Source organism: Camelus ferus, chromosome 16 (assembly GCF_009834535.1).
Source record: "Camelus ferus isolate YT-003-E chromosome 16, BCGSAC_Cfer_1.0, whole genome shotgun sequence".
NCBI classification, from domain to species: domain Eukaryota; kingdom Metazoa; phylum Chordata; class Mammalia; order Artiodactyla; family Camelidae; genus Camelus; species Camelus ferus.
The window spans coordinates 18,903,978-18,927,215 of NC_045711.1; the positions used below are offsets into that span (position 1 = coordinate 18,903,978).

Consider the following 23,238-nt stretch of genomic DNA (forward strand, 5'->3'; position numbering starts at 1 on the left):
TGCTGCCACCTAGGGAGGCCCTGACTTTCCCCTGGACTCTCCACACACCACCCGCTGGTCCCCTTCTGGGCTCATCCCCTGCCTCCCCAGGGGATGCTGGCCACTGGTCTGAACAAACTCGAAACCCACAAATAGCCAATTGAGTCCTTCTCCTGCTCACACCGTGGTCCGCAGCACCAGGGCAGCGGTGGCCATAGGCAGAGCAGGAGGGGAGCAGGGCTGGGGAGTCTCCAGAGCTGTCTCCCCTCTTGGCTACCCACCTCCCGCCAGAGCTGGGGCTCAGGCCTGAGAACTGCCGGTGGGTCTCTGAGGCAGACCGTGCGCTCCCTTTCGCCCGCTCAGGCGAGTCAGACGCGGTTCCAGGGTCGAGCTCACACTTTCCAAACAGCACTGGGCGTAACCCCCCAGCCCGCTGTGCACTCAATGCTCCCACCCCTGCAGGTCCCACAGCCAAGGGCAAGGGGCTCCGGAAGTGAAGGGTGGGAAGGAGTGGCTCCAGAACCATCCTGCTCTGCAGCCCAGCATCCACACTGGAGGTGGGGAGGAAGGGTGGGTAGTGCAACCCCCACCCCCCATGTCTGCACCTGGGGAACCGGGACCCAGCTGACAAAGTGGCCCTGGGACCTGAGGGCTGAGAGGCTCTGCCTTTCAGTGTGGGGGGGTTAGTGGGCCTGGGCAGGTCTGGTGACCCGGGGCCTGAGGGCCCAGCCCAGACACCTGTACAGCCCCCCACAGATCTCTGCTTCCAGACCCCGGGTTGGGCAGGTGCAAGGTGCCCACAGGGGGCCAGCCCCGCCTACTCCCTAGGTTCTTCCTGTCCCCTCTCTGCTCCCAGGCCATAGCCAACCGCTACCTTGGGCCCTGGGCTTCCCAGTTCTCCCACCTTTTGTGGCTGCTGTTCCTTGGGTGCCCAGGGCTCCACCCACCCATACCCACTCCCCACAGTGGTACCTCCTCAAACCCTTGGGCAGACACCTCAAGTTCAACCCCAGAGGGAGCCGCACGGTGGGACTACCTGCCCTGGCCCCGCACAGCCCTGTCCTGTGCCACGTGGCTCCACAGGCCCTCCCGAGAAGGAGGGAGCCAGCTTGTGCCCCTCACGCTGCCCATCTGGGCTGGACGCAGGGCTCGGTGTGGCCAGCTGTGCAGCTGGTCCTGAGCCCGGGCCTGCTGGTTGGGGAGAGACCATACTGAGCGGAGAGGAGCTGGCCCAGCCGGGGCCCTGGGTCACCCAGCTCAGCAGAGCTGACAGCAGACCTGCACCCCTGGAAGAGATCATGGAGGTTGGGGTCTAAGCCTGGAAGGGCCAGTTGCTAGTACACTATCACTGCATTCTGCCCTGGACCTGCTCCTCCGCTGGGGGAGCTGGGTCCCGGACCTGCTCCTCCGCTAGGGGAAGCTGGGCACGTCCTTCTCATCCCTCACATCACAGCCCATGCTTCCGGGGCCTGGAAGCCTCTGGGATGCACCAGCAACCTTCTCTCCCATGACTGCAGTGCCCCGCTCTAGGCCCTCTCCCTGTCCCAGTCCCGGCGGCTCTACAGAGGCCCCTGTTACATGGGGAGTCCTTAAAAGCCTTCACTGGAAGCAGAGCTTGTTGCTCCAAGCCTGGTGTATATGTCCCACCACAAACTAGCGGCTGCCCACCTCCCTGATTTCTTGAGGACTGGCTCCAATGCCACCTCCTCCTAGAAGTCCTCCTGGATTCCCTCCCAACTCAAGATGAATCTCTCCCACAGCACACTCTCCTCCTTGTCTGGTCTCTGTAACTTTGGGCAAGGATCATGGTTTTCCTGCCTGTCTCACTCAGACATGAGCCCCCAGGAGACTGGAGGGGACGGAGCACAAGATGTGGCGCCTAACAGGGAGTCACACTCTGGTTCTATTCTGTCCCTGTGGCAGGTAAGGCAGCCTGTCTGTAAGGAAGCACCTGGAGGCAGCACAGGGGCCTGAGGCCGGGCTGGCAGAGTGGGCACCAACGTAATCACTGCGGCAGGAAGGAGGCAGCTCGAGGCAGCTATTACTGGGAGTATGGCCACGTGTCTGGTGAAGTGGCCAAGTCCATGTTAAAATCTGGTTCACACTGCTTGCCGAGTGGGAGATGGAACTGGAGAGCACCTCCGCATCCTGCTCCAACTGCCCCCTCCCTGCAGGGTGCCAGCACCTCAGCCCTCGCCAAGGTGCTGTCATCACTCAGTCCCGTGTGTGCTTCTGCGGGCAGCTCAGTGGGGGCTGATGCTGAGCAGAGGGGTCCCTGGGAGTGGGGGTCCCACCGGGAGGTGCCTCTGCTCTGTCATCATGCGGTGGGGTTATGATAACCTCACCTCCCTTCCAGGCCAGAGAAGGGAGAGTAAGGGCGGGGGGTGGGGGGCAGAGGTCACAGGGGCCGGCCCCCAAATAGGACCAGGCTGCACTGTCTGGGTAGAGTTCAGAATGTCACTTCTTGCTCCAAACAGCTGCAGAAAGAAAACATTATTACAACGTCTGTTTTACAGGTGGAGAACTGAGTGTGGAGACAGACTGGACCTGCCCAGCCCACACACCAGGGTGTGGGGCTCCGGGCTCTCTGGCCCAGGGAAGCTGTATTCTGTGTGCCTGGTACTGGTAGGTGCCTGATAAATGCCCGTGGGACGAGTGAGTGAGTGAGTCGGGGGAGAGGAGGGCAGACACGGGGAGGCCTGCTCCTGCCCCCAGACACAACGCCCTGCTTAAAACCTTCTGTGGCTCTCCCCTGTAGCCAGGAGGAGTCTGCTTTGAATCTTACCTCCTCCCACCTCACTCAGTTTTTGTTACTGAAGTATATCCTTCCCCTTTGCTCAGCCCAATGAACCTCCTATTCAGGCTTCAAAGGCCCGGCCCCAGTATCCCTTCCTCTCTGAGGCCTGAGACCCCCCCCCCCACCTCTGGGCATCCCTCCAGTGGGTGGCTGGGCACTGATCATCCACATCACCAGCACTGCCCAGCACAGGGCCCAGCTGAGAGAGACATGGGAAGATGAGGAATTGCTGGAGCGGCAGGTAGAAGTCGGGGGCCAAGGGGGCTGAGTTGGAGGAGCTGCACCCAGAGTCCCCACCCTTCCTGACCCCTCGGGCTGGCTCTTACCTGCGTCGCTGGCACACGGGTAATGGTATGTGTGGGTGCATCCTTTGTGGCAGCACCCGATGGTGGCCCCGGCTTCTTGGCAGCTGGAACAAGTCTGGTTGGGAGAGAAGGAAGACCAGTGAGTCTACAGCTGGGCGCTTGGCTCTGCCCCTGCTCCTTCCTCCCAAACGGGCCCAGAGACGTGGCGGAAGGAAGTGCAGCGTGGGACGTGCATGCCTGCAGGGCTGCTTCCATGGCAGCCCTGGGCTGGCACCTTGGGTGGGGTTCTCCTGGGGTGGGAAAGTGACCGTTGCATGGACAAGCATGTGGGTCTTGGTGTCTCAGACCTGGGTGTGTGCGTCCCGGCTCGGACGCCGTGCACTGCGTGACTCAGTCTTCCTGCCTTGTCTGTATGGTGGGGACACGCCTCCCTCACTGAGCGTTTATGAAGGTTAAATGAGCAACTCTCAGTGCCCAGCAGGTAACAGGCACTGCGGGCCAGCCTCCACCTGGCGGTGCTGGCAGCCATGGCCGCGGGGGTTTCCGTACACAGGGCCCAGCTTGCCCTCCCCCAGTGGCTCCCCCTACAGCCCTCGAGGTGAGTAGCTTTCCTGAACCACACTTTACAGTGAAACTAAGGCTCCCACGCCAGGCCAGAGTGAGAAGCAGCACTGAACCCAGAGTCAGATGCTTGACTTGGGGACAGGCCGACCCCCCCAACCCAGGGCCCAGGAGGAGGCAACAGCTGGGGCATGCACACAGCGCTCGCGTAAGCCCCAGGCCACAGGGCACGGCAGCTCGCCCGCAGTGGTCTGCTGAGCTTGGGGGCTGCACCAGGTTGGGCCCAGCTGTCTGTAGGTGGACGGAGAACAGGATGGCCCCCAGATCCCGGCACCACAGCCACACTGTGCGGTGGGGAGTGAGGTGAGGGAGGGAAGCCAAGAGGGTGGCAGGCCCACGCCCAGAGGCTGAGCCTCTGACACGAGTTACTACAGCTCATGACATGCCAGGCACGCGGTGGGGGGGGGGGGCTCCACCTCGTAACAACCCTATGGTGTTGGCATTAGCGTTTATTTTACCCAGGTTAGCAATGAGAGCTCAGAGAGGCCAAGTAACTCGCCTGAGGGCACACAGCCCCCTAGTGGCTGGGCTGGGCTTTGAGCCCAGCAACCCAGCTGGAGTGCAGGTGGGCTTCATCCCAGACCCTGGACCGAGGGGGACTGCCCCCAGCAGCTGGGAGGCCAGGGGTGAGACTTCTCCCCCGTTACTGGGCTAGCCTGAGAAGTGCTGGGAATGGGCCCCCTGGCACCAGCTGGAGTGGGGCAGTGCAAGCTGGGGGCAAGGGTACATCCCAGAACACCAGGTGTTCACAAGATGCCTTCTGGGTGGGGCTGAGCGCTCTAGGGGATCTGCGGCCCAGTGTCCCCACCTCCTGATCCACAAAGGGTGTGAGGCAGGGCACCCCCAGACCGGACCCACGTGTCCAGTCTGCGGCAGCCCTCAGGTGTTCTGATGGTGACAGAAACAGTGGGCTCCTCTCGCTGATGGCTTCTTGCCAGCCTGCCTGCACTGAGGCTCCCAAACCCCTGACACAGGTATTTTAGGGATGGAGACGGAGCCAGAGAGAGGCCTCAGGCCCTTCTGACACCCTGCTGCCCCTGGGTGTGAGATGGGGGTGGGGCCCAGTCGTTCTGGGAGGACGCAGACTCTGGGCAGACTGAAGTTCCAGGAGTTGGGGACGGCAGGGCTCAGGGACAGCAGGTGGTGTGGGGGCTTCCAGGTGGGGCAAACAAAAGGAAGAGGGTATCCCCTGTGGCCTGCACAGCTCTGCTCCTCCAGAGAGCAGGTGTGAAGGGTGGGAGGTGGGGGGCTGTACAGACACAGCCCCTACCGTGGAGGGGTTCAGGGTCAGGCCATCCAGGCACCCCCACGGTGCTGAGCCGGGCGCCCTGAGGTGCAGAAGGCAGTGACTTGCTGGGGTCACAGAACACCCTCAGCAGAGCTGGGATTGGAACTGGGACTCTGAGGCTGTGTGCTGCCACCAAACTCCAAGGCAGAAAGGGCCACGGTGGGGACAGGTGGCTGGGGGAGGCCTGGGCTGTCGGGGGGAGGGACTGAACCACGACCTGGGGAGCCCCAGCCCCTGCCTGGTCCTTCAGGCCGTCTTCCAGGTGTGGCACTGCTTTCACAGGCCCTCTGAGCCCTGCCGGGCTGCTGGCCCTGCGCTGGCCCAGTCTGGCCGGGAGGCCCTTCTGACCCAAGTGTCGCTGGGGACCAGTGAACACCCCTACCCTGTTCTGGCCTTCCCAGGTGTGCTCCCAGCCGTGGGGCCGCTACGCCATTTCGGGAGGACGGTGCAGCGGCACAGCAGGCTGACGGGGCACCGAGCGGAGGGCCAGCTCCAGCGCGCAACAGCTGTGTGACCCCAGGAAAGCAAGGCGTCACCCGGACCCCCACTTCCTCGTAGTCCGGGAGATCAAAGAGCCCCACACAGGCTGTGTAGGCGGCTCGGGAAAGACCAGGCTGGCCCCCTACCCAGACGGCGGGGCGGGGGGCCTGGATGCTGCTGGGGTGTGCATGGGGGTGGGGGCTGGCTGAGAGCTGGGCGTGTGGAGCTGAGGATGTGGTGCAGACCCTGGGTGCTTATAGGAGCCCCCCTCCTGGTGAATGGCACTGGGGCAACAGCCCCCTGAACGGATCTGAGCATTGGTGTTATTCTTTAATGACCAGAGAGACCTGCAGCTGCTTCAAGCCTGCTGGGAGGGAGAGAGAGAGGCAGAGACAGCAGGCCAGGAGAGGTAAGTGAGGACGGGGGCGAGGGCTCCAGGGCCCGGGGTCCGCAGTCAGGCCGGGAGGGCATGGAAGTGGCAGGTGTCCCGCGAGGCTGGGGAGGGGCACCTGGGCATGGAGAGGTCCCTAACCAGGTCCTGGCAGCAGAGTCAGATGCGGGAGAAGAAGGCTGGGCGGCACAGCGGCCCCCCTGCTGGCCTGGGGCTGGTCAGCAAGGCCGGGGGCTGGAGGAGAAGCCGGTGTGCAGGCAGGGTGGGCGCAGAGCGGTGTGGGCTGAGAGCTGCGCAGTGCCCAGAATCACTCCACAGCAGCCTGGTGGGGCCGCACAGTGGCCCTGAGTGTGTGTCTGGGGGGTGGGAGCACAAGCCCCAGGAGGCTGTCCCCCCACCCGGCCCCAGGCGCCCACTGCTGACCACCTCCCGCTGGGACCAAGGGGCCTGCAGTGGCCTCCTGGCTGCCTGCTCACTCTGGCCCCTGCACACCTCCGAGGGGGGAGAGCCCTGTGGTAATGGGGTGACAGTCCCGCTGCTGGGGACGACACGGCTAGCACCGTCTAGCGGCCACTGTCGCAGTCCCGGCAGGTGGCCGTCGAGCACTGGACAGGCAGGCTTGGCTGTAACAGTGTGGTGTGCACTCCCCTAAGCCCCAGTCCCCTCCACAGGGACTGTCACGCCCACTTTAGAGATGAGGAAACCGGTGATCCAGGGGCAGCGCTGGGATCCAAACCAAGAAGCTGGCCCGAGTTCCTGCTCAGACCTCAGCCACTGCAGTTCCTCCGGGTGCATTTTAGGGCCTTGCGGGAAAGTGTCCTGGACCACCTGCCGCTGAGGGCCCTGTGCTCCGTGGGCATCGGAGCGGGGACACCTGCCTTGGTGGGTGCCTGGACCTTCAGTTCTGGGGCCCCTCATCCTCTGGGGCCTCAGTATCTCAGCTGAGGACGTGAGCAGAGGGGCCAGGTGAGGGGAAGGTGAGTGCTGGGCTGGCCAGGCAGCGAGGGGGCTGCTGCGGGAGGTCAGGACAGGGGTGGGTGGGTGTGTCTTACCTCAGCCTGAGGTATGCCTCCCTCCCCCATATTCATTTGTGATTGTAGGTATGTTTGGCCCAAAACCACAGTGCTACAGAGACGGCCGGCCTCTGGACTGCCTGCTTGCGGAACCCGAGGTCCCCACCCAGCCGGGCTGGCTGCTTACCATGTCCACGGCCACCTTCATGGCCTCCTGCAGCCCAAAGAGCTTCCCGGCCACCAGGTAGACCCCGCCCGTCCACACGGCGCAGGCCTCGTGCACCCAGTGCTCCTGGGTGTCCCCGCCAGGTTCTGCCGGCGGCTCCTTGGTGCACTCATGCTTGCGGCTCTTGTCGGCTAGGGCTGCCTCCTCGCCGCCATCCACCCGACCGTCACAGCAGTAGCAACTCTGCAGCCGCCGGGACAGGCCCCGGGCGCTGGTGCGCAGGGAGCCCTGCTTGGCTGGGTCGGCCGGGCCGTCAGGCCTGGGGGGCTTCCCAGTGGTGGTGGCAGCAGCAGTGGCAGCTGGGCACTCGAGGCCTTTGAGTGTCCTCTCGAGAGGCAGCGAGGCCTCCTCGCAGGTGCCCTCCGGCCGCACCTTCTCCTTGAGTTTTGGCTTCTTTTTGGGGAGGCAGTGTTCGGGATAGTAGGGCCCACAGAGGTCCCCAAGGTCCTTGAAGTTGGCCGGGTTTTGGCAGAGGCAGCAAACAAGGCAAGAGGTACTCAGGGCCTTGGAAACCACGGGCCCCAGATGCATGGTGGAGGAGAGGGGCAGGGAGGGCCGAGGCTGCAGGACGGAGCCCCCAGGGAGCATGGCCAGGGAGGCCCCGGCCGCGTCCAAGGAGTAGGAGCAAGAGGATGAGGAAGAGGAAGTGGAGGAGGAAGGCTTCCTGTGGGGTTTGGGCTCCTCTCCAGGGGAGTTGACAACAGTGCACACGGTGGTGAATGCGTCCCGCTTCTCCACCCGCACGAAGGGCGAGAAGGCAGGGGTGCGGCTGTCTGCCCGCAGACGCTTGCAGGAAGAAATGTACTTGAGGCGGATTTCAGGCTCTGCGGGATCCAGGGGCAGCACTTGCTGCTGCCGCCGCCGCTTGGCACGCCCCTTACAGGGGGAGGAGCTGGCGTTCTTGGCCCGGCCCCGCGTCAGGCGCTTCCGCTTGGAATAGCCGCTGCAGCCGGCGTGGCCCAGCTGCTTCTGCGCCCTCGTCTGGGGCTGGCAGGGCCGGCCCTCGGGGGGCTGGGAGGCCAGGCCCAGCTCCTCTGTCTTTGGCTTCTTGCCTCCTCCACCACAGCTGTCCTCACTGGTACCCGGCGTGCCGTTGGCTCTGTCTCGGGGAGTCAGGAGCAGAGCCGGGCCTAGATGGGGCCGCTTCTCCAGGGAGCCTTTGGGGGGTCCGAGGGCTCCGGCCCGGCCTTTCCGGCTTCTCTTCTTAGGCGCCAGGGCAGTGCCCCCAGGCAGCAGGGCCTCTGGGGACATGAAGGCCTCAGTTTTGAAACAGTCGGTTGAGGACAGTTTCTTACTGTTCACAAGTTTGCCTTTTAAGGGTCTGTTGGTCGGATTTCTGCATAACAGGTCAGCCCCCAAAGTTGCCGGGAACTTCTGCCCGGTGCCCACGTTTAAGAGACCTTCTTCTGCCCCCAGAGGGCTGCCCCCGGCACTCTTGAGCCCCTTCTCAGGGAGGGAGGGACTCAGAGGATTCCCGGGTGGGGCCCCTGGTGCTTTGCACACGAACTTCTTCAGGCTGGGCGAGGTGATCTTCTGCACGATGGCCTCCAGCTTCAGGCCCCGGCCTTTCCGGGGCGGCAGCACCTTGGTCTTCATGGCCCCCTGGAAGGACGCCCGCGAGGCCAGCTTCAGGCAGGCGTCGGGGGTCTCTGGGGGCAGCGGCTTCACCGCGGGCTCACCGTCGCCCTTGGTGGGCTTGGCCTTCTTGGGAGAGGTCATCCTCTTGAAGAGGGTGGGGGAGCCCTCGGCCCCCGCCTCCTTCCCGTCGCTGCCAGCGCCGCTGCGTAGGACCAGGTTCCGCTTCTTGGTGGGAATGGGCGCCATGAAGGCCGACTTCCTTTTGAGGGTGTGGAGGGGCCGATCAGAGAGCTTGCCGCCCGCTCCAGGCTTGGGGACCCTGGCCCGTTGGCCCACCCTGCCTTCCTTCTGGGGGCTGCCGGCGGCCTTGAACGTGGCAGGCAGGTGGTTGTTAGCCAGGAGCTTCTTGGCAGCGCGGCAGGCAGGGAGCCGGCTCTCCGAGGGCCGCCGCCGCTTGGAGTGGAAGGCCTCCTGGGTCCGCGTGCGGGACCGGAGGATCATGGGGCGCTGGTCTTTGCCTGGTGTGTCCGGCGAGTCTGTCTCCTTCGTCTTAGAGCCCATGGGGCTGCTGTCGGAGGCCACAGGCAGGGCGGCTGGGTTGCTGGGGCTGGATGCAGCCTTGGGAGAAGGCTTCCCCACCCGCTTGCCCGACTTGAAGGCGGCTCGCTGCTTGCCTCCCAGTTTGTCTGGGGGTGCCGGGGTAGTGGGCAGGCCTGGGGGGCCGGGTGTGCGGGGCTCGCTCAGGGCCGTGAAGGAGCGGGTGCACATCCTGGGGAGTCCATCTGAGGCCCCTCGGCCTGGGGCTCCCGCCCCTTCCATCTGTCCCTGTGGGGGCCCCGTGCAGGACTCGGGGAGCAGCAGGTCTTTGGGCAGCGCCGGCGCCCTGCACGGGGAGTCCTCAGCCTCAGGCAGCCCCCGCTGCACCCGCCGGCTCCGCAAGCTTTTGCCACGAGGCACGGGCTCTTTCTTAGCGATGGGAGCCTCGGGTACAGCGGGTTTGTTTGGCTTCTGGGCCAGGGAGGTGTCGGGGGCCAGGGTGGCGGAAGCCCCCGGAGCCAGCGCCCCATCAGGCCCTTCTTCCCCAGGCTTCATGTGGGACAGGGAGGACTCAAACCAGCTCTGGACCTTGGATTCGGCGCCCACAGTGGGGCCCAGCAGGATGACGGAGTCCCCAGAGAGAGGGCACGGGGAGCCCCAGCCGGCCTTGGGGTCCAGCACCTCCTCCACCTCCTCCTTGCCGCACATTAGTGGGGCCTTGGGCGACAGCGGGTCCTGCAGGCCCGGCCTCCGCTCGGGGCTGCCCAGGAGCTCGCACAGGGAGGAGTACTCCTCCTCCGCCTCCAGGTCCTCCTTCCTGCCGGTGGGCGGCAACAGCGGGAGGTCCCCGAAGTCCGCAGTGGAGCAGCAGTGCCGGCTGTCCTCCAGCCACCGGTCAGCCTTGCCCACCTCGGGGCACTGCAGCAGCCCGCCCGCCTCCTCCTTCACCCCACCCACCTCCTCCTGCTTGGAGTCCCGAGGCACCACGGCCTTCTCCCCCGGGGGCTCCTCCTCCTGGAAGCCCAGGCAGGCCGGAGCCTCATGGGCGGACTCCTGGCCAACGCCGTCCGCGGCCTTCCCGCCCTGCTCCAGACCCTTGGCGAGCTCACCGGGCTGCAGCCCCCACCGGGGACAAGCGTCCCCCAGGTTCTCCTCGGGCCAGGCAAAGGGGTTGGCGCTGTCCGCCGAGCTGGCGGTGGTCGTGTCGGGAAAGCAGTCAAACGCCGCTGTGGTGGGGTCGGAGGCGGCAGCCCCAAGGGTGGGCTTGGTGCCAAAGGAGAGGGGACCGGTGGTCTTCTTGGGGTCGGGGGTGGCGAAGCCCACAGACGGGTCTTCAAACAGCCCCGGGCTGAAGTCCTTGGCGCCCCCACCCTTATCCAGCTGCAGGGACCCAGGAAGGGCCTCTGGCTCCCCCGGCCTCGGCCATGCAGCCTTGGCCACAGAGTCCAGGCAGGCGCTGTGGTTCTCCAGCGAGAAGGGTGGCTTGCAGGCATCCTTGGCCAGGCTGGGCGCCTCGGCCCAGACCTTGTCAGCCTTCTCGCCAACGGCCTCCTGCAGCCCTAGGATCTCGGAGGCCAGGTCCTCCTGCGCCAGGGCGCTGAGCAGCAGCCGCGGGCAGTCCCGTGCGCTGGCCACGAGCCTGGAGAAGCTGCCGAGCGGCAGGCCGCTGTGCAGACTCTGGAGGGAGTCGTCGGACTTGGTGGACACGTCGTCGGGCGAGGTCACGGAGCAGGTGGACACCGACTCGGGCTTGGCCTTGCAGCTGCTGTTGACCCTGGCGGGGCTGCCGCGCGCCTGGCCGCAGTAGAGGAAGCCGCGCTCCAGCGGGTCCTCAGAGCCGCTCAGGTAGTCGGTCTCGGGCGGCTCGGCGTGGCTGGACTGCGGCGTGCTGCTCAGCGGCTCCGACAGCGGCGTGCCCACCGGCTCGGCTGAGTAGCCGCTGCCCTCGGGGCTGCAGTGCTGGCTCTTGTGCTGCTCCGGGGTCCGGGACGCCAGGTGCTTGACGCCCTTCTTCTGCGGCGCGGTGGCCTGAGAGAGCAGCAGCTGCTGGACCGTGGTGGACATGCTCTCCACCTGCGAGGTCAGCGCCGTGAGGCTCTGCAGGCTCAGATCTGACAGGAGCGTCTCAGGGAGCTTGTCCTTCTGCAAGGCCTTGCAGTTGCCGGCCTGGGCGTCCACGGAGCTGGCGGCGTCTGTCGGGGAGGGGTTGAGCAGGGGCATGAAGTGGCTGTGGTCGGTGAGGCCAGCAGGGAAGGCCCCGGCGCTGAGCGGCTGCTGGTTGTAGGGGAAGTTCTCCAGGTTGGGCATGAGCGGCGACGGGGTGGAGCTGTAGGAAGGGGAGCGGCCCACGGAGCGCGCGGGCGAGTGGCCAGAGCTGGGGCTAAAGGTCTGGTAGTACTGCTCCGGGGGCCTGACCGCTGCGTCCGGCTGGCAGAAGCCGGGGCCTTGCTGGCCGTAGTGTTGGTACTTGGCGAGGGTTTGGTAGTGCAGGCTCTCCTGGGCATGGTGGCGGCTCTGCAGGGCTTGCTGCTGCTGCTTCTGCGGGTCGTAGCTGAGGCGGCCGGACTGATAGGCATGAAGGTTCTGGACCCGCGGCCCTGGGGCCAGGCTGGAGCTGGCGGTCAGTGGCCTGTCGTGGGGCTGGGCGGACGGTGCTGTGCAACTCTTATAGGAATGGGACCCCTGCCCCCCGGCCTGGCCGGGGGAGGAGTAGGTGGAGGACGTGGGAAAGGACTGGGAGTGCTGGGGAAAGTGGCTGCCCTGGGGGAAGGGCAGAGGCGAGGCGAGATCGTTCTGCAGTTTCTGCCTCTGGAGCTTGGGATAGGCCAGGGGCTGTGGCAGCTGCGGCTGGACGTGCAGGGAGTGAGTCCGGAAGGGCAGCTGGGTGCCCTGCTCGGGGTACTGCCTGCCAGGCGGCACCGCCGTCTTTTTCAGCAGGTTCTCGTCATACTTGCCCACCCCACCTGGCAGGGGCTGTGGCTGGGGGGGTGGCGGCTGGGGGGCCCCCCAGGCCTGCAAGCTCTCCTCGCCTGAGTAGCGGCCGGGGAAGGGGCCGCTGTCCTGCACGTTGTAGCCCGGGAAGGCCGGCCGCCCGGGCAGGGCCTGCTGCGCGGGCAGGCCCTTGGTGCCGCGGGCTGCGCTGGCGGGCGTGCCTGCGCTGCCCTCGTAGCCCGGGTAGGGCTGCGGGCTGTAATAGTCCTTGGCCAGCAGCCGCTGCCGGTCACAGCTCAGCCCGGCCTGGCCCGGCTGCCTGCAGTTCTCCAGGCGAGACGGCTCCTGCGAGGTCTGCTGGTAGTTCTGCTGTTTGCCATGGAAACCACACCTTTCTCGAAAAGACTGCATGACTCGGGTGGGTTATCTGTGAAGAGAGAGGGGGAGAGGGCGGGCAGGCGGGCGGGGAGGGGAGGGGCAGAGGGACAGCAATTGAGACGGGCCATTTCCTTCCCTGCAGCCCGGCCCCCTCCCCTAAGCCTGAGCCTCCCCACTGGCCGTGCACATTGACAACTCCTGTGTCAGGGAGGTGTGCTCTGCCATTCCAGCTCCGACAGGGACCCGGACGGCCACCTAGGAGGGAGGAGCCACCTGGCTGCCCCGTCACTGGGGAGCTGCTCCCACTCCCGACTGGCTCCTCCCCCTCCTCGGCCCCTTCCCAAGGCTCCAAATCATTTAGCAGAGCAATTCCCGCTCCCCTGTCCCCTGGGGCTGCTGGATCCTGTAATCCAGTCCCAGCGCGGCAGTGTTCAAGCGTGACCCGTGCGCTGCGGACTGAGGACGGCTCGCCCCAGGAGCCGCTCATGCAGGCACCTTTTCTGTCGCTGCCGTGCCACCTGGAACCTGTTCCTTCCAGCAGACCTTGATTAGGGGCCGCCGAGCCACTGCAGGGATAAAACATCCGCTTCTCTGGCTCCCAGGAACGCAGGACGGCAGCACCTGCCCCCGGTTTTTGATATTGTAGGTGAGTAAACAGACTACGTGGCCCAGAGTGAGGCAGCGCCTGCTAAGGGGAGTGGGGGTGGTGGTGGAGCTGCAAACTCTCCACGCGTGAGGCAGCCCCGGCCCTCCTGCTCGGCTCTCCCCAGTCTGCAGGGCCAGAGTCAGGCCGAGAGCCCATCTGTTTATGATTTTAGGGGCCCAGGTGGGGGTCCAACCTGCCCCAAAGCAGGATCCAGGGTCAGGAAGTGACCCTGGGGTGGTGGGCCCTTCGGGGGCAGAGTGGCAGGATTCACACCGCCTCCCAGACCTCCCCAAGAGGACACACAGCTGGCCTTTTCAGGGCCCGTTCCCAACCCCAAAGAGGATGGGGGGGCCAGCCATGGGGTCCAAGCTTCCAGGGCTATAGGAGGACGAGGACAGGGATAAGGAGGACAGACCTGCAGACGTGAGAGGGGACAGGAGCCACATGAGGAGGGAGGGGGTCCGCCCCCCATTCACCCCGATCGCACCTTGAAGCCTTCCTCCTGTGGTGGGGGACAGGGTGCTGACCAGGGAGGAGGACCAAGCTGTGCAGGGCCAGCCCGGGGCGGTCGGCCAGCCCCAGGAGCCCTGGCAGCACAGCCCAGGCCCACCTCCCTGCCTGGGGAAGTCAGCTGGCCCGGCCTCTGGGATGGAAGCACCACAGTCCACGGAGAGGGACTGACCAGTTTACCACAGGACCCCAGCTTGGAGGAGCCCGCCCTTCTGACCCACTTCAGTCCATCCCGGTGGCTTGGATCAAACTACATGAGGTACTTGCTGCCACGCTGACCCAGAGCTGGAGGCAGCGCTCGGTTCTGGGCTCTGGCCCGGTGGCTCCCTGCCAGGTGACCTCTGCAGGGAAGCCAGACTGCTCGGGGCTCCCAGGCAGGTGGCCCCCTTCCCACCTCGGGCAGGCCCACGCGGGCACCCCCACAGTGCCCATGCCCCCGTCCTGCAGGTGGGGGCCACCTCCGCTCAGGTGTCCCCTGCAGGAAGGCAAAGGCAGCAGAGGCCCCCAGCCCAAGGGCACCGCGCCCTGCCCTGCCCTCCCCGGCCATGTTTATGAGCCCGGGATTCACAAACTGGGGGCTGTTCAGAAGGCTGCGCCTCGTATATCTGCACAAATTACATTTCGGCTTTTATTAGTCCCAGACCGCTCTCATTTCCTGCTGAGTGTCCTGTGGATATCATTAACATTTCTACAGCTTAAAAAAAATTTTTTTTCACATTCTCCAAAATGCATTACCAGAAACATTACTTAAGAAGAGAGAATGCTATGACCACTGCCCCCCCCCGTTTAATCAGTCCAGCTGCTGCATCTTGTAATTGCACCGAGCCGTATGACAGCGGGCTTCCCAGTACACAGGAGCAGCTGGACGCGCTGAGGGCATCTATCTCTGAGAAAAGACAGTTCAATTAAAACACGAGAAGCCCAGTGCCTGACGAAGAACGCAGGCAGAGACGCTCACCCCAGCACCACCCTCCAACCCCAGGTGGGGGGGGTGCAGGCACAAAGGCACGACCACCTCCTGGAGCCAGCCAGGCCCCGGCCCACCAGCTCTGCCAGGAGGCAGTGGGGCTCTGCCTCTCTAGGAGCTGCCTCAGGCCTGCCATGGGCCCCGTTGTTATTAATTACTATGCTTATGATTACTTTCCAAGACCACTAAAAGAGGACAGGAGGGAGGGAGGGAGGCAGGCAGAGAGCTGGGGTGGGCAGTGGCAGGAAGGGGGCAGAAAGGGGCACCCTCGGCAGGGAGATGGTGACCTTTGAACCCAGGTGGAGGACAGGGAGCAGCGGTGGGGCCAGGCTGAGGGTTTGGCCTCTGTGCCTTCTGCTGGAGGGAGAAGGGGTGGGGGTCAGGGGAAGACACCTGCTCACACACCTTCAGAAGACTCCCGGTCCAGCCCGGCCTCCCCATCCCTGCTTCCCCTCCCCCTTCTCCCAGACACTTGGTCAAGGCCACCGGCAGGGAGGGAGGAAGAGGCCAGTCTCCACGGTCCTCTAAGCGCCAGAGACGTCTGTGCCCCTGTGGTGACCCCTGGAAGCTGGCCTCCCAGGCCACTGGGCCAGGGAGCAGGCCAGGGGCAGGGAGAAACAGCACAAGGCTGGGCCAGGGTCCAGGCGGCACATCCAACGCCCCAGGACATCCCTACACAGCGATGGGTCTCACTGCTCCCCCAGCCATGAAATGGGGGGACCGGAAAGGGGGGCTGTGATGAGCCAGACAACCCCCTGCAAGGCCAGCAGCCCAGGTGAACCAGGGCCCAGCCCTTCCTGCAGGCGAGGCCCACGGCTCTGCTCGGCGCTCCCCACCCCAGCCCAGCAGGGGCCACAGGCCCCGGGGGGGCAGAGGCAGTGTGGCCAGGGGTGCCTGCTCCCACCGTGTTCACACACAGACTCACTTGTTCTGCCCTCTGACAGAGAGAGGGGCGGCTCAGGGGGACCAGGACCCGAGTGTGAGCCCGCCCACAGGGAAGCTCCTTCTGATGCGCGTGGGGCCACATCTTCTCACCCAGAAGTCCCACCTCAGAAGGCATCTTGGAGCAAGACCGCAAGAAGACTCTGGCAGGAAAGGAGCGGGGCACCTCCCAGCTCCCCTCCACCACCTGGGAGACCGGGAAGCCACCTTAGTCCCCCATTCAAGGAGTCAGACCCACCATGGGGGTCTACTCATGGGCCACGGTGGTCCCTGGCTGTGGGCTGTCCCCTTCTCAGAGATCAGTCATCGGGGCCCATCCCGCCTCTCCAGCCCCCGAGGTCAGGGAGATGGGCCCAGCGTGGGCCAGCGCCGAGTAGCTCCCACAGGAACCTGAGGGCTCCAGGCTGGGAGGCTGTGGCTGGAAGCGGTGCCTGAGAGGGAGGGGCAGAGAGGAAGCTCTGTTCCCCAGCAGCTGCTCTGGGGCCGCTGGTTCCATCCCACCCACTTACCCAAGGTTGTTTTATGACCTGGTTTCCTGATTTGTAGCTGCAGGGAGAAAATTTAAAAACCCAACCCACTCAAGGGCTGGGAACAAGGAAGGAGGGGAAAGTTACCTGCACTGGGAGGCTGGGGGTGGGGGTGTCCCAGGAGGAGCGGAGAAGGTGGGACCCCTTGGGCCTCCCCATCTGCTGTGGGTGATGAATAATAACTAGGAAACTCTGATTAAAGTGATAAATCAAGAGTCAGATTTATTGCTGTCCTGTGGGGTCTACTTTGAGTCTCAAGGGCCTGGCTTGAATGGGGGGTGGTTTCCAAGGAGTCCCTCAGACAAGACAGCTGGGTGCCCGCAGGCCTCTGGGACGGGTAGGGTTCTCGGGCCAAGCACAGGGAGAGGCTGGCGTGGGGCAGAGGGGCACCATCCAGAGAACAAGGCAGCCGCCACCCTGCAGTGGGGCCTCCCAAGACCGCCGCATAAGGGCAACACCCCCAACACACTTGGTGCACACCCGTCCTTACTCGCGGACACCAGCGGGAGAACCCCACAGGTCCAACACACTGTCCTGTGCAGGGCCTGGGGGACAGGCTGGAGGCCCCGCCTGTTAAGGGACGAGCTGTAGGGTGAGAGGGGCAGGAGGACAGCCAGGCTCCTAAGTGAGGCCTAGGTGAGGCAGGGGCCCTGGGGCTCCTGGGAGGATGTCTGAATGGGGGGTGAGGCTTCTGGACTCTCCAGATGTTTATAAAGCCTTCCCTCAAAGCTCACCAACGCAGCCTCCTCCAAGGACCCCGCTGTGGAGATAGCTGGGACCTCAGGAGCCACGGGAATGGGAGCCTCCCCCCAGGGTCTAACCCAACAGAAGGACGGCCCGCCCCGCCCGCACCACCGCCCCGGACACCACCTGAGCACCACTGCTAGTTCCCTGAGGTGCCCATCCAGGAAGGAAGCCGCGACCCTACTTCTTGGAGTGGGGTAACGTGCTAAGTTCCCATCCACTGCACAGTGAGTTTCTGCTGGCTTTGAGGGGAGGCAGAGAAGGCCAGAAGAGAGCCCAACCTCTCACCCCAGCCTTGTCCTCGACACCCTGTGTGCTCCACCCACCTTGCCGTCCTGAGTAGGAGGAAGTGCACCAAGGTGCCAAGCTGATGGTGTGGCTGGCCGCACACTTCGTGGCAGTAAGCAAGCCTTTCACCTCCCTGAGCCTCAGGGCCTTTGCACTGCCTTTCCTCTGCTGGGAATACCATTCTCAGGTAATCTACATGGCTCCCCTGGCTCCCTGGGCTCCAAACCTTTGCTTATGTCACCTTCTCAGAGAGCTGTCACTAACCAGTATGTTTGAAACTCACTCTGCCCCCAACCCCCACTTCTGCTCCAAGGTAATAAGCCATATACAGCTAGCTGGTTTTATTACTGGCCCTTCCACTTTAGAAAGTAAGTTCCATGAGACCAGGGATTTTTGCCTGTTTTGTTCACAGCCATACCTCCAAGTCCCCGAACAATCACTCTTTGAATGTATAAAATGTCACATCAACCCTATGAAAATACCCAGAATAGTGGGTGGAGGAACAGAGCACAAACGGGGGGCGGGGGGGGGGGGCTCGTGGCTGCAACTCCTCCTCACCCTTAGGCCCCGCAGGTGAGACACTGGGCAGCAGGCACACACAGAGGGAGGTGAGCCACTCCAGCAGGTGCTGCCTTGTGGGAACGAGGGCCCAGGGTACCAGGGCCTCTGAGCACTTTACAGAAAAGGGAACCTCTCATTTAAAAAGTGTTATCAACCAAGTAAAAAGTTTAACACCGAGATCAAGAGAACTGGTCTGTGGGCTGTATTTGATCACAAACTCCCAGGTGTCCAGGGCAGATGGACCTTGGCCCGGCTGTGGCAGGTGAAGGAGAACAGGAGCTTCCAGAACCTTCTCTGGCCTCTGGGAGAAGCCCTGGGACCAGCATGAACCAGTTAAGCTGTGAAGCCCAAGGACGAGGACTGTGGGCTCGAGTGGGGGCCCTAAGGGAGGTGGGGTGCGGCAGCCTTGGGAAGAGGGTGCAGAGAGATGGGGCGGCGGGAGGCCTGAGGCCCACAGCAGTGGTCATCCCTTCCTCCAGACCTTCTACCCCAGGCACGGATGAAGCCCTGCCACCTCCCCACTGGCCAATTCCCTGCAGGGCTCCCCAGTGGCGCTCATCACAGCAGTAATTACGTAATTAATGGTCTAATGAGCCGTTTCCAAGTGCTCCCTCACTGGAATGCACTCTGATGAGGGCAGGGGCTTCATTTGTTGAGTCCTAGGCCCTAACCCTAGAAACTGACCTGAGCAGATGCCTATTAAATGCTGCCTGGATGGACGGACAGGTGGGATGGGTGAGGCCACGTTACCCAACCCTCACCACAGCCCTAACCTGCAAAGCCTGGGGACAAGGTTGATGAGACAGGCCGTGAGGCCAGGACACATGCAACAGCCAGCCAGGAAGGGAAGCTTATGTTCAGCCCTCCACTGCCCACAGGTCACGGTCCCTCTTGCGCCTGAGCCCGTCAAACTCCGCTTACAGTTTGCGCAGGGGCCGAGAGTCCAGGGGAGAAAGCAGCATGGCTCTTGCCCTCCGGAGGCCGACAGACACACAGACAACTGCGGTGCTGAGATACCCAGGTGGGGAGAGGTGGGGGCCAGGGCAGGCTGGAAGGAGGGAACCTAACTATCAGACGAAGGAGCAGCCTGCATGAGGCTGGAGGCAGGACGGAGCAAGCGGGGTGACTAAGGTCATTGCCCCTCCCCCACCTCAGATGGCCTGGCAGCTGCAGCCAGGGGTCAAATGCCTTCTGTCCTCATGGTGCCAATACCCAGCCATCCTTCAAAGTCACCCCCTTTTGTTAGCTGCCCGCATCCTGCTCTCGGGAAGGGCCACTCTCCCCCACTCCTCAGGGCTCACTGGCCTGTGGCCCAAGCTCGAAGGGGTCTCTGGCTTGTTTCTGATGGGGGACGCCACTACTCTGTCCCCTCCCGGCCAACAGGGCCAGATGCTACAGGCAGGGAGCCACCAGAAGCCACTTTCCGCAGAGCGCACTGGAGGTCAAGCCTCCTCCTCCTGCAGAAGCCCAGAAAAGGGCAGCACCTTGTCCAGGAGGTCCAGCAGGGCTGAGACCCCTCAGCAGCTCTACCCCAGAGGACCCCTCTGCCAACCAGAAAATGAATCCGGAGCTGGGGACCGAAAGTGGGGGGCCAGGGCCTCCACTTGGATACCCAGCTTCCCAGAAGAGTCAGGGGACCCCCTCACTTCCCAGCCTGGGCAGAACCTCCCCTCCCTTCCCTGCCTCTGACACCCTGTCCATGCAGCATCCTGACAGCCCCTCCCAGATGCGTTCCACCCGGGGAGCCAGGGAATTGGCGCCCCCTCCCTCCCCCCAGCCCCAGGGGAGGAAGCCGCCTGTCAGGCCGCCACGGCGTGTCAAATCCTCTTGCTGCCTAATTGTGAGACGGCGGCGTTTAAAGAAACGCTTTTCTGGCCGCCTGCCACACCGCAAACTGCTTGGTATAATTTTATTATTAAGGAGAGAGAAAAAGAGGGAGGGGGTTGGAAGAGAGGGAGAGAGAGAGAAAGGGGGAGAGAGGAGGAAATTGCTTAGTCCGAGTCAGCTGGTGGAGTATTCTGCTCAATGTGAAAGCGGGCCGGCTTTCCAGTTGGCAAGCTGACTTCGTTAATTGCGCATTCAGTCTCTACTTAGGGTAATTGAAACGAAGCGGGGCCCAGGTCTGACAATTAGGGTCTGCGACGAGGCCATTAACCCTTTCGCCCCCGCCCCCGCGGATCCCACGCACCGCGAGGAGCGGGGTTGGGGGGCGCGCGCCCCAGTGCCAGCAGAGTTAACACGGCGCGGGAGCTGGGCGCGGGCCGAGCGGGGGATGGGGAGCCGCGCAGGGTGTGCGAGGGTGTTTGCGGCCTCGCCGCCCCCCGCCCCCGCAGCCCCCGCAACAGATGTTTTAGCCGTGTAAGACAAAGGCAGAGCGCCTGCCGCTGCCGGGAGAAAATCCGCAGGACTCCCTCAGGGGCAGGTAAAATTTCACCTTCTATTTGAGTTCCCCCTGCCCGCCCCCGCCCGGTTTCCCGGCCTCTGCGCCAATCCGGAAAGCGCCACCAAAGACGCCGCGCCGCCGCCTCCGCCGCCCAACCCGCTGACCCCAGCAAGGTCGCGGCGACCTCGGGCTCCGCCAACCGCGCGCCCGCCCGTGCTCCGCCGGCGAGGGGCACCTCCCGCGCCGGTCCCTCCTGGGGCGCCCTGGTCCACGATCCCGCGATCGGAGGCGCCGGGAGCGAGGAAGGGGCGCTTTTCTCGCCACGAGGCGGAGGCGGTGCTGGACGCTGAGCGCCTCCCTCCTGCCCGCGCTGGGACCCCGGGGGCTGGGCCCCCCCCGCCCCCATCATTCATCTCCCTGATTCCCGCTGTAGCCGCCCTCGGAAGTCAGCCGAGTGAAGCAGCTGTTCCTTGCACACTCCACTTGACCAAAGATGATGATAAATGAGGCCCGGGCTGCGTCGGGGACGCGGCGGTGGCCACGAGGGGCGCGCAAGGCGGGGCGTACCGCCCGCACCCCTTCTCTGCGCCTTGGGAAGGGAGAGGACGCGAAGGACAGACACTGCCGGGCAAAACCAAAGGCCCGCACTCCCCTTCCGGCGCCCTGCGCTACACGAGCGCCGGTGGAGAGGTGCGCCCTGAGCACCGGGGCCTAGGCGGAGACCCCTCCTAGCGGTGGCGCGGCTGTCCGGCTGCTCGGCTCTCGCCGGCCCTGCCCACCCCCAGGCTCCGGTGCCTCAGCCCCCACCGCGCCAGGGCGCCCCCTCCCCGCGCCTCAAACCTATTAACACTCGTAAATAATGAATAATGGAGCGCTTCCCTCCGCCGAGCGAGGGTGCGGGCGGGGCCGCCGCCAGCTGCACCTTGTCCTGGGGAGGGGGCGCCCCGGGCCGGCGCGGGGGTCGGGCGCGCGGCCCCGCACACGTGCAGCCGCGGCGCGCAGGCGGGCACTACGCCCGCCGAGGAGGGGGAATCCCGCTCTGCTCTCCCCAACGCCACCTCCCCTGGAGTCCTCTGGCACCGAACGAGGCGAGAGAGCGCGCGCGAGCTTCCCAGCCGGAGAGGGTTATTTTTAACCTGCCCCCCTTTCCGTATCTGCCTCTCGGGTTTGCGCGCCCGCCCGCCCTCCCCAGCAGCCGAGGACGCGGGCTCCTTACCTCGCTCGACGGCTCCGGACTCTGAGCGCCTCCCCCGGCCTGCGGCCCCCGCCCCTGCACGGGCATCGCGCGGCTAAATCTCAGCCTGGAAAGGACCGATTAGGAGCCGCGTGCCTTTCTGCGAAATATTGGAACCGGCTGGGGTGGGGGCGGGGAGCCCGGCGCACTCGTCCCCTCGCCTCCCTCCGCGCTAGCCGTGGCTGCGAGGCGGCTCGGTTCTCCCTCCGCAAACGCCGGGCGGCCCGGCCGGGGCTCCGAGCCCCCCTTTGGTTCTCGCCCTTCTCTCTTCAACGCCCACCCTTCTTCAGTCATCGACGAAGCTGGAGCTTCTAACACACGGACCCTCCGGCAGCGGCGGCGCCAAGTGGGGAGCTGCCTCCCCCATCCCCAGCCTCCTCCCTAAGCCACTCCAAACAAACACACCATTTAAACAGCAGCGGCCTTGCACACCAGCAACTTCAAGGCAGAACCGCCCGTGCCTGGGCCAGGGGCGCACCGGGGGCCCCCTCCTGGGGCCCCCTCACCCACCCCTCCCTCCCAGCCCCTTCCCCCACCCCTCCCTCCCAGCCCCTTCCCCAACAGGCCCAGCAGCTCCGACCCCCGCCCCCTTCCTCAGGGGCCTGGGGCACAGGAAGTTCACGTCCACTCCCATTACCCTGCCCTCCAAAAGGCCACCCACCCAAACCCCAGCCTGTCCTTCCCCGCAAAGGAGGGGGCGCAGAGGAGCTGGCTGAGCCCAGGAACCCCTGGGGGCTTTGACTGGTTCAGTCACTTGACATTTTCCAGACTCTGCTCAGGTCCAATCCTGGAGACCCACAGGCATAGACCCCTGACCACCTCCCTCCTGAATGACGTGGGGGCAAAAGAAACCGCTGCAAAACAGGGGGGCCTGGGGGGAGCACTGGGCTGGGAAGAGCGGGAAAGGGCCTTCCAGCCCAGTGGCAGCGAAGAACATGGCCTGTTCCGGAACAGGGCCAGATTTCTCTCCCCAGCTTAGCTGAAGGGTGGGCAGGGGTAGGGTGTGTGTGTGTGGTGTGTGTGTGTGTGTGTGTGTGTGTGTGTGTGTGTGTGTGTGTGTGTGTGTGTGTGTGTGTGTGTGTGTGTGTGTGTGTGTGTGTGTGTGTGTGTGTGTGTGTGTGTGTGTGTGTGTGTGTGTGCGCGTGCGGCGGTGGGTGTTGGCTGGGCCCCCACCCCAAGGAAGCAGCCTCTGGCCAGAATTACCACAGAGAAGTAAGAAGCCTGGCTGGCTGGGGGAGAGAGGGGTGTAATCCAGATGTGAGGACAGCTGGTCTGGTGACACCCTTGGGCCAAGTGGCTGGAGCAGGGGGCCTAGCTTGGCCTGGAGGCAAGGCACTTTGGGGGGAGGAGGGCCCTGAGCACATGCAGGGCCTGGCAGAGCAGAGGGAGGTTCTCCAGGGGTTTCTGCCCCCAGCTAGTCTAGATACATTGGGCCTGCTCACATCTCAGAAGTTCCCAGTGACCCTCAGACTGCTGGAGTGGGTCTAACAGCAGCAGCATGGGACAGCCTGCCCTCTGCCCTACCACGGCCAAGGTGCCCTCAAACTGCCCTTCTGGGAGGTGACATTACCTCTCATTTCACAGATGTGGAAGCTGAGCTCCAGAGTGGGGACAGGGCCACCGTGGGAGTCCTCTCCACTGTGGGCCTGTGGGTGGTGCATGCATGTTTGCTTTGCTTCCCAGCTGCTGGGCACCGGGGAGGTGTCCCCAGGCTCAAGGGCATGAGCTGCCAATGGGTGACAGTGAAGCCCTGACTGGCTCCTTTGGAAGTTTTAGAAAATTGGATTTTTTTCGGGAGGAAAAAAAAAGCACAGGGGTTGGCATGGCGGGGAGGTGGAGAGAGAACTCACACTGCCCGCCGCCACCACCAGCCTCGCCCCCAGCTTCCTCCCGAAGGCCCAGCCACCCGAGG

At 64.4% G+C, this 23,238-nt stretch overlaps 1 protein-coding gene across 6 annotated transcripts in view; it reads right to left on the reverse strand.

The window, feature by feature from the left end:
- RAI1 (retinoic acid induced 1) overlaps positions 1-23,238 on the reverse strand; it is a 101,936-nt gene that overhangs the window by 2,247 nt on the left and 76,451 nt on the right. For 2 of the 6 annotated variants that reach the window (XM_032499009.1, XM_032499007.1), the window contains 2 exons: positions 7,062-12,573; positions 3,103-3,196 (listed from right to left, as the gene is read on the reverse strand). In XM_032499009.1, coding sequence (XP_032354900.1) covers positions 3,103-3,196; positions 7,062-12,557 — 5,590 coding nt within the window. In that variant the 5' untranslated portion in view covers positions 12,558-12,573. Of the gene's footprint in view, positions 1-260; positions 2,457-3,102; positions 3,197-7,061; positions 12,574-13,019; positions 13,653-15,979; positions 15,991-23,238 lie in introns of those variants that run through there. The other 4 variants (XR_004326722.1, XR_004326721.1, XM_032499010.1 and 1 more) reach the window with 4 other exon arrangements.